The sequence below is a fragment of the Canis aureus genome, chromosome 23 (assembly GCF_053574225.1).
Source record: "Canis aureus isolate CA01 chromosome 23, VMU_Caureus_v.1.0, whole genome shotgun sequence".
In the NCBI taxonomy this organism is placed as follows: Eukaryota; Metazoa; Chordata; class Mammalia; order Carnivora; family Canidae; genus Canis; species Canis aureus.
The window spans coordinates 31,582,621-31,592,964 of NC_135633.1; the positions used below are offsets into that span (position 1 = coordinate 31,582,621).

Here is a 10,344-nt window from a genome sequence, read left to right on the forward strand (position 1 = left end):
CAGGAAGGCCAGTCGATGCTGCTTGGGGATCTCTGTGTGTCCCACAGCCAGCTCTCACTGCTCACCAGTACCCAATGCTCCTCAGTTGGGGTCTCCCTGGGTCCTCGCTGGGGTTTCACTCTGCACCTTGGCTCTCCCACCCCACAGTCTCCTCAGACTGCCTTGCCTGACCCTCACCTTCAGACATGCTATCCTGGTTGAGTCAGCAGGTCCAATCTTTGCCAGTTTCCCTCTACCCCCAGGGTACCCCAAGTCCTTTCTGCTCCTCGCTGTAGCTATGTGGCACCAGCAGGAGAGGCCTGCCTGCCATCCACCTTCTCCATCTTATTATTTGTGGTGACTCCCATCTACGATGCTCACGTCATGGATCACCCCCTCAAAGGCCAGTCAGCGAGTGCTATGCCTAACACTAGGCATCCAACATGACAGAGCAGCTGCTAAGCTCCCTTCCTGCTGTAGTGCAGAAAGGAGAAGAGGGTCCCAGAGAGCTGACCATGACAGGTTGGGGGGTGTATGCCAGCACCCTGGGACTGCATGGCTCAGCACGCATGACTGTCACACCAGCAAGTTGGTTGTAGGACCCACAGGTGTGTTGGCTGCTATCTCCACCCTGGGGCAAAGGGGGACTGAGGGAAGCCAGGGCAAGGGAGGTGCTTACCCACAAAGTATGCCAGCAGGATGACCAGGGTGGCGGAGATGACGATGGCGCTCAGTGCTGCGCACTTCCAGTTACAGTACTTGGAGGGCTTCTTGAGGTTGAAGGCGGGCCGGGCAAAGGTGCTGCGGGGCAGGGGCCGGGGCGGGGGTGAGTACACTGTGCTCGATGTCAGAGGGTACCCTGGTGATGTGGTGCAGAAGAGCGGTGAGGTACCTCCCGGCTTGAAGAGGAAGTGCCTGTGGATGGAGAGAAGCCAGGGGGTGTCAGGGTCTACTGACTCACCGAGACCCAGATCAGCCTTCAGAACAGAGGCAGCAGTAGAAAGCATGCAGAGGAGCCTGGAGAGAGTCACCACAGAGAAGACGGGAGGGACAGAGAAGAGGAGAATCGTGTACCAGAACACACAACAGGGCACACAGACGCACGCTTCCACGGAACACGGATGGGATAGCCCTACCCATGAAAAAAACCACCCTGGCCAAGGCAGGAGCTGTTGCCAATGCGACAGAAGGCTGGGTGTGGAGATCTCTCTCCTGGGAAGGGATGGGGCTGAGATGCTGTTTCTTGGGTATTATACTAGCTGCCCTCTAAAATTATTGGTAGTAACTTGGAAAGCAACTAAAATCATGTTCTGTGCCCTGGAGATCATGGAACCTAAATTGTTCTTCTCCCTCCAATACCTACTTTGCAGTGTACCTTGGTGGAGGCATGAAATACCATTCTTTCTGAAGGGGTGGGAAACCAGGAAACCCCCATTAAGTTCCATCATGGTTGAGTCTCCTAGTAGCTGTTATACAACCATTGACAGCAAATGCCTTCAGAAGCCAGATGCTGCCTTCCAAAACCCTGGTAAAAGCTGGGTGGGAGGACAGATGGGCAAATGCATCCTACAGCCTAGCTACAGTCTTTAGGGCAGCATGGCATGGTCAAAGCGCATGGTTGTGGCCAAATTAGGTGTCAGGAATCTCTTCACGGCTTGCCTTTACCCATGGCCCTGAGAGAATTTGTACACAGCCTGGGAAATGGGATGCACTGGTTGCATTGCTTCCTCTGGAATCTTAGAGCAATCTTGTACCTGCTCAGGTGCAAGATGCCTCAGGTCATGGAATAGATACTGAGGGCTAACCAGACATACGATACAGGGCCTGTGCTGCATAAAAATTGCTACGAGATGGCTTTCAGAATGGCAGAGGCGGCCAATGAGATGCTGGGAGCTGCATATTAACAATGCTGCCATTAATATGCTGCAGATAGGCTATTCCAAGGATAAACTCTTGCAGGTTGAACATGGACTTGGGGATGGGCATGCAACATGGCATCATCACCTCCCACAGGAGATCCCAGGGGAAAGATCTCAGGGTCCACATGCAAGTGCAGGAGCCAGAGGGAGAGCGTACACAGAGAGGAGGACCATGGGAACGTCACCTACCCGTCACTGTAAGCCCCATCATGGCGGGAGGCGCTGAGAATGTCCATCTCAATGAGGTTGTCCTGCAATGTCCCTAGGAATGGCTGCTTGCCTAGGTTTCTACGCACACATGGAGACATGAATGAAGCAATGAGTCATGCATCGATGAAGGGGGGATAGTAGAGAAACACACAAAGTAGCTGTCTGGTGCAGCTGTGCGTGAGATCAGCAGGACATGGCTGCCAGGCGATGGGTCTGTGTGCAAGCCACATGTGCAAGGGGTCTGCCTGGCACGGAGCATCCAGAGGGAGCATTCTCTATACAAACCTGAATGTCTGGCAGTTGTGGCCACCAAATCACAGCTCTCACTGATGAAGACTGATTACGTATCAGGCACTGAGCTAGGCATGTTACATCCATTCATTTCAAATCTTCAAAATAGGCTACACAAGGAAGGCATATCCCCATTTTACAGACGAGGAAACCGAGATGTGGAGAGGTAACAGGATCTGCCAAGGTTACCAGCTAGCAAGGTTCAATGCAGGGATTTGAACTCAGGTTTATCTGTTTCCAAAGCCTATGCTTTCTCTACTCGATACGGTGTACATCTGTTTAAACAACGGCTGAGATACTTTGTGAGTCCAAGCAAAAACAAAGACAAGCATTTGGGGCCAATGTCTCCTCAAGCAGTGGTTCTCAAACCCAGATAAGCATCAGAATCATCTGGAGAGCTGTGCTTTGCTGAGGCCCACCCCCAGAGATTCGGAGTCAGGAGGTGGGGGGAGGCGTGCTGAGAATCTGCATTTCTCACAAGCCCCCAGGTCGATGCTGATGATATTTAGAGCATCACGGTCCTTTAGCAGAGCAGGAACCTCAGTGATGACCAAATGGTGAGGATGGCACCCCGCAGAAAACAGGGGCGGTGGCTTGGCTCCCCCCAAGTACACCGAGGGCAGTGCAGCATTTTGTGACATTACCTATTTCTAACGCAGAACGAGGACAGACACAATTGCCCTTTATGATCTCAACGATGCCTGCTAAGTGGCATGGTTCACACTTGAGTGCGCTGGATCCTGTTTTCTGAAAATTTCAAGGACTGCTGCCCACTCACTTGCAAACCGTGCAGTGCATCGTTTTAAACAAGCTGCTGGCGCCTGCAGCCTGTTGTGTCCACCTCAAGGAAGGGCAGAACTGCAGAGGGTTAATTTTAGGGTCCAGCCCTGTGAAAGACCTTCCTGCCGACTTGGACCAGGTCTCGAGAACCAGAGGTCCCCAACTCAAGTCCCTGTCCTGCCTCATTCTTGCTGTGTGACTTTGTTTTTTGTTTTTTTTAAAGATTTTATTTACTTATTCACAAGAGACACAGAGAGAGAGAGGCAGAGACACAGGCAGAGGGAGAAGCAGGCTCCCTGTACGGAGCCCGACGTGGGACGCATTCCCAGGATCACGCCCTGGGCCAAAAGCAGGCTCTAAACCACTGAGCCACCCAGAGATCCCCATTTGTGTAAAAATTTCAACCTCTTCCAATTTTATACTTCCTTTATCTGTAAAATGGGTATGAGGCTACTAAGTGCACAAAGTCAACGGGGGACGCACTGAGTAATGTCAGAAGAATTTTTAAGGGCTAAACAAAAATTACTGATGCTAATTTATGTGCATCATATTTTGATGAGTACTAGTATTAAGAAATATTATGGAAGTACTAATGCTAACCTACCCTACCTCCACCATATCTTATTCATTTTCCTAGAACACTGTGAGCATGATCTAATGTCAACGTTATTCCCCACAACAACTTTACAAAGTCAGCACTATCATCTTTGCTTTATGCTGGCAAAGCAAGGCTCAGAGAAGTCCTAACACAGAGTGAGCAAGAGGCAGAGCTGGAGTAGAACCTTGGACTGTCTGACCCCAGAGCTCAGGCTCCTGAGTTACTCTCCCTGTGTTACTGCCCAGCCTGTGGGTTTGCACCCTGGCCAGCCTCGCAGAGGAGATGAGGAGCGGCTGCAAATACCTTCCCAATGTGTCATTTCATTAGCATTCTTGGAGACAGTGAGAGCACAAGGCAACGCTCTTTGGCAGCTGGAACCAGAGTGCTGCCATGATGCTGGGGACCTCCCTTTGGAGAGAGTCCTGAGCTGTCTGGTACCCAGGCTGTGCTGGTGTTCGTGGCCCCGGGGCCTCCCACAGTGTCCAGGGCAACTGCAGGGGTGTGGAAGCCTTTCAGAGGAGCCTCATTTCTGCCCCAGGCTGTCAGGCAGGCGAATCTGTCTCTCTGAGCACTCCATAACTGGGATGATCACTTCTTATGGAAGCTAAAATATAATCTCGATTGTGCCACTGCTCTGCTCCCAACCTTCTAAAGGTCCCATAAGAATAAAACCATAGTCCTTACCCAGGCATATGAAATCTGGCCCCCTGCTACCTCTCCAGCCTCATTTCCTGTGTTATAGGCACACTGGCCTCCATGCTGTTACTCCAACCAGCTAAAGCCTTTGTTGTCATTTGCTTGAATTCCCTTCCCCCAAATATCTACATGGGCCATTCTTTCCCTTCTCACAGCTAACTGTAATAGCTCCCATCCTGCTCTTCCTAATTACCCCTGACCCCTTGCACTGTTTTAGTTTTCCACATAGGACTAGATACACACACACACACACACACACACACACACACACCGCACTTGTGTTTTTTCCCTATTCCAATTTCAGTTCCATAGGGTAGAACTCTTACCTGCCTCATTCTCTGCCCATGTGCCCGGCGTCTAGGAGAGTGCCTGGTACACACTATTAGGCACTCCATAAATATTTGCTGAATACTGTGAATGATGGGGTATAAAAAGAAGCACCCAGTTGGTGTTTCCTTAAGGGAAGCACAGGTGTTTTATTATTATTTTCCCCATTTTCTGTAGTTCAGGAGGGAACTTCCACACTTTCCACAGTCCACATGGCCCAGCCTGAGCAGGGTTTCTGTCCAGAGGCAAGGAGAGTTCGTCGCTGGGCCCTGAATTGGCTTCATGGCACGCTCCCAAGTACACCCGGGAATCTGGCCTGCATCCCTCAGCTAGGACTGTGCTCTCAGACAGTCAGATGTGAACCCTAAAACCCATCAGAAACAAATAAATATATTCAGGGGAAAAAAAAAGACATAAAGTGGGATTTTCCAGTATCTGGATCGAGAGTGGTTTTTATTTTTACTTTTATGATGTAAAGAGACAAAGCAGAGCATTCTCTCCAAAAAGCACAGACCTTTAGGACAAGGGAAGGGGCAGTGCAACACGAGAGAGGGTTTCTGGAGCGACAGGCTGTAGGAGATCCACTGAAAGAGCTTCCACATGCACGCTAACTCAGGACCCTGGGGGGACACTTGCTGAAAATACTGCCAGTTCAGAATGCTATTACTGCCTTTAAATACCCCTCTTCTGTACCTCTGAATTTAGTTCTGAGGCAGTTTGGCTTTGTTTGATTGATAAGGAAATTGCGGCCCAGGGAGACCGGTGTCTTGCTCCCAGGCACACAGCAAGTTAGTGGCAGAGCTGAAACTGAAACCCAGGTGTCCAGATTCCCAGTTCAAGACTATGCTTTAATTCCTGTCCATCACCTGCTCCCCACTCTAAGGTTCCAGTTCTTCTGAAAAAAAAAAAAAAAAAGTAAAAGCTGTGAGGATTTCCTAATGGGGATCCGTGCTGCTGAAGCCTCTTTAGGTCACCAGCTCACTGCACGGTCTCCAGCTCGCTATGGCTGGGAGCTTGGGAATGGACGCTGGATTCATTCGACTCTCACAGTGGTGGGTGCTGTTACCTCATTTTAACAGATATAGAAACTGAGGCCCAGGTAGGCTGAGTGCGCAAGATCATACAGCAACCAAAAAGTTGGGGTGGGACTCAAAAGCACATCTCTCCAACCTCACTGTCCCCAGCCACCTCTCAGGAGAGGGAGCACAGCTCAGTGCAGTACTGCTCCTATGGCTTCTCCTAGAGTGGGCAGGGCACCGGCTCCCCTCTAAGCCTGAGGGAAGGCCTTGAGCGAGGCCCCGAGCTGGGGCTTCCAGTTGCAGCCCACGGCAGGCAGAGCTTGCCTTCCAAGGACAGAACAAGTAGCGCTTGGGAAGAGAGTAGCTGAAAAGTTGCCTCTTGGCCTAAGCCTACTGTCCTAGACCATGCTTCACCCACAAAGCCCTGGGACAGCTGCTCAGTAGAGCAGAACAGGCAGGCATCACACCCACATTCTGTGGCTGACACCCTCAAGGTGGCTCAGGGTGTCAGAGATTTGGCCGAGACCACATAAAGACTTAGAGCTAGAGCTAGCATTTGAACCAAAAAAAAAAAAAAAAAAAAAGGAACTAGATCTTCCAGGTCATGGTGATTCTTCTAAGAGGCCAATTCCACAATCCCATCTTTAAAAAATATTGACCATGACTCACCCCTACTTCTGTCCCTGCCTTGGGCCCCATGCCCACAAGGAGGAGTATAACCTCTCTCCCTATAAGTCAAGGCCTTCACTGCTGACTCTCCTTTATGTGCGTCTCCACGAGACCCCTGTGTTCCCACGTCCCCCCAACTCTGAGCCACCTCCCCAGATAAGCTCTCTCAGCTCTGTGCCTTTGCACAGCTGCCCCTCATCCCAGAATTCCTTTCTCACCTGCAAACTCCTACGGATCCAGGTCTCGATAATCAGGAAGATGGCACTGGAGAGTGGGCTAGGTGCCTGGGCCCTGGGGCCAGCTGGCCTGGGTACGGATCCTGGCCCTGACACTTACTGGCTGTGGTTCCTTAGGCAAGTTATTTCACTTCCCTGTCTACAGATTCTTCATCTCTAAAGTGGGGATGATGAGACAACTACCTACCTGTGCAGAACGGTTAGCACAGCAGTCCTGACTGTCATCCTTTGAAGGTTCTGTTTATAAAGTTGGCCCTTGGGCTGGTATCTGGAACCAGAGGTTTTCAGGAGGGTTCTCACCATTAACTGATGAGTAGCTGACTCAGGTGTAAACTGTGTGTACAAACAATATGGTTTATGCTGAACACCTGCTTTCCTTCTAGGAGTCTGGAATTTGGGCCTTTGCCAGGCAGGAGGCACCTGTATCACCAGCCCTCAGGAGAAACCCTCAGTGCTGAGTCTCTGATGAGCTTCCCTCTAGGAGCTCCAGTAAGGACCCCGTAAGTGCTTGGTAGGATTGTTTCTTGATGTCCCCATACAGAGGGAGTCACACCCTCCTCTCTGCTCAGAGTATCCCCTGCCCCTCAAGGCACAGCATTATCCAGAGTGCCATATTCACCCATTTATTTACAGGTCTGCCTTCCTTATAAGATCATGAGTCTCTTATAGGACAGTGGCTGTGTTTTCTGCACGCCCGTGACTGAATCACCAAATGACATCCTAATTATCTGCAGTGCTTAGGAGTTGGCTGACCCACTAGAAGGTACTGTGTGCTATTCTGGGAACTCTACCAAGCTTGGGGTGGAGACCACCAGGAGGGCCTCCCATCCCTGAGGGACGGGCAGGGCTATTCCCCAAATTAAGCATGACCACAAAACGGGTCTCAGGCTTCCAAACCAGGCCTGGGATCAGATGAGCTAGAGCAGGGGTCTGACAGCCTCGTGCTCTGGCTTCCCCTTCATCTGACAGAAGCCTGACAGGTTATTAATGAGACAATCCCTATGAAATCAATTAAGTATTTGATGCTGCAGAGCGTGAAGAAGTGGACCAGGGTCTAGCAGACCCTGAATACAAAGACCCCACCAAAATGGACCACAGATGCATCTGCGGACCTCAAAGCAACATGTGACCCCAGCTCTAAGAAGTCCCTCTGGGGACTCAGTTCCCCTTGGAGAGGGCCAGAGGCAGTGAGGCAAGTCTTCCCTCTTGCTTGTCCTCCTGCCTGCCTTTCTCTTCCTCCAGCACAAAATCTAAACCCCTCCTGGTTATTCTGCTGGCCGTTATGCTATTTGCTCAGCTACTTATTTTTTACTCTCCACACAGACTCAGTTTGACAATTAAAGAAGGGCCTGTGACTGTTTCTCTGGCATCAGGGGGTTCCCCATTCTCAGGGGGCTTGGTAATAGCCGTTGACGACAACCCCCTCTTACGGTGGGAGGGTGGGGGACTCTAGGCCTTTGCTCAGGCCAGGCCTCCCTCATGCCCTTCCTTCTTCCTAGCTCCACCTGGGGACTCCTGCTTGCTTGTCCACTGTCAGTCCCACAGCACCAGGCCTACTGGGAAGTCTTCCCTTTGCTGCACTCAAGTTAGGCAAGCCTTTTCATTCATTTGTTCCACCATTCATTTATTTAACGGTGTTAGTATTTTTCCAGCACCCATCATGTGGCAAGCTGTGTTGCCTACTGAAATTCCAGCGGTGATTACAATGGATTCACCATGTGTACCTCTATCATAGCCCTTGCCCTGCTGCAAGTCTGTTCTCTTAAACATATTGCTGGCTGGGCACACAGTAGGCATTAAGTGACTATGTACTGAATGCCAAGCACCACATGGTAGGTAAGCAGTTGATCCCTTACTGTGTGCCGAGACATTTTCAGACATTATATATACAATTGCTCCAAGAGCCTCAGGAGGCACTGCAGTGATTTAGGAGTGGCTGAAAAATCCTCGGGTGCATCTCCCTTTGAGAAGTGGGGTCTGGTGTCCCTCTCCTTGAAGCTGGCTGGCCAACAACTGCTTCAGCCAACAGAACCATGGCAGATGTGACACTGTGCCATTCTAGGCCAAACCTTGAAGAGATCAGTGGCTTCTGTCTCAGTGCCATGGAGCCCCCAGCCACTGAGTATGAAGTCCACTCCCTGCTGGGAAGACTGGGCAGAGAGGCCCTGAGACCACAGTAGAGGGTGGAGATCCACCAAACCCAGATACTGAGCCGTCTTCTCCAAGGAGCTGGCACATGAGTCAAGCCACCCTGGCTCCTTCAAATTGTCCCACTAATAGCTACCACCACCGACTGACCCCAGCTGATGCTACGTGGAGACCAGCCCCACCGGCTTCTTGCTGTGAGGTGAAATCAACTGGTGGTTTTTTAAGCCAAGTCTGACAGGCATTTTCTATGCAGCAATAGACACTCAGAATAGGAAGTTACTAATATTTTCTCCCTTTTAGAGATGAAGAAATTTAAGGTCTAGGCCCATAGCTAGTGAGCAATGCGGTGGGGGTATGAGCACAGGATGCATCTGACCCTAAAACCTGTGAACAACTAGATTCAGCAAAAGGACCATCACGTTTGTTCTCAAAACATCAGGGCCAAAAATGCCTTCTCCGAAGTTGAGAGAAGGTACAACCTACTATATTTCCCCTAAACTCCTCCAGTGAGTAGGAGCTCAATTAGTATTTTTTCATGACTTTTTTCTTCACATGGTTGATATGGGAAGCTGATATGTATGAAAAAAATGGGAAATCATTTTTAAATTGTAAGTAGATCTTTTAATGCCTGTGCTTTATGTTTTTTATGTGATATTTCATTCACTTCCACCCAGTCTGAGAGGCATGAATTGTTATCCCACTCTACACAGGGAATTCAAGGTTTTAGCTGTTGATGAACTTGCTGGGCCAGTAGGTGCTGAAGCCAAAACAGGAATTTAGGTCCCCCGACTCCAGAGTCTATGGTCTTCCTCACGTTGACCCTGTGATTCTATCTGCCAGGTGTGACAATGATCTCTTATAAACCTTGTTGGTTTTGTGCCATCAACCAGTAAGGGTCAGTATTAAGGTCCAGAATTCATTGTACCAGGCACCTCTCCCAGTTTTAAACCATGCTTAGATGCACAGAACTCTGGGGTCACAGAGGAGGCCTACCTCAAACATTTCATCTGGGTCTTTAAGAATAAGTAGGACTTTGCAAGACCAAGACGTGAGAAGGAGGGCAGCTCTAGCAGAGAGCTGTACGATACAGTTGTACGAGAGCTTTCATGCCTCTGTAAAAAGGCACAGAAGCATGAAAGGGACAGGGATCTAGGAGAAGTCTGATAAGTACACATATACACATACTTCTATACACACACATATTAGGTATGTATATAGATCTGTATGGACGTCTAGAAAATATTATAGATTAGCATACACATGCCACCATGTTAACAATGGTTACCATTTGGTGGTAGACATTAAGTAATTTTCTTTTCTTTTTTTCCTAAGTGTTTTATAGCATATTTATTACTTGAGTGATAAAGTCTAAGGACAAAGAAAACAAAGTTCCATGTGGTCTGTGGTCTGTGCAACGGATGTGGGAGACAGAAAGGCAGGTGTTGGCTGGCTGATGAGGCAAGAGAGGTCAG

The 10,344-nt window shown here is 49.7% G+C and overlaps 1 protein-coding gene across 4 annotated transcripts in view; it reads right to left on the reverse strand.

The window, feature by feature from the left end:
• Window positions 1-10,344, reverse strand: part of TENM4 (teneurin transmembrane protein 4) — a 2,712,352-nt gene that overhangs the window by 217,814 nt on the left and 2,484,194 nt on the right. For all 4 annotated transcript variants that reach the window (XM_077867222.1, XM_077867224.1, XM_077867225.1 and 1 more), the window contains 2 exons: window positions 2,088-2,186; window positions 659-894 (listed from right to left, as the gene is read on the reverse strand). In XM_077867222.1, the coding sequence (XP_077723348.1) occupies window positions 659-894; window positions 2,088-2,186 (335 nt within the window). The remainder of the gene's footprint in view (window positions 1-658; window positions 895-2,087; window positions 2,187-10,344) is intronic.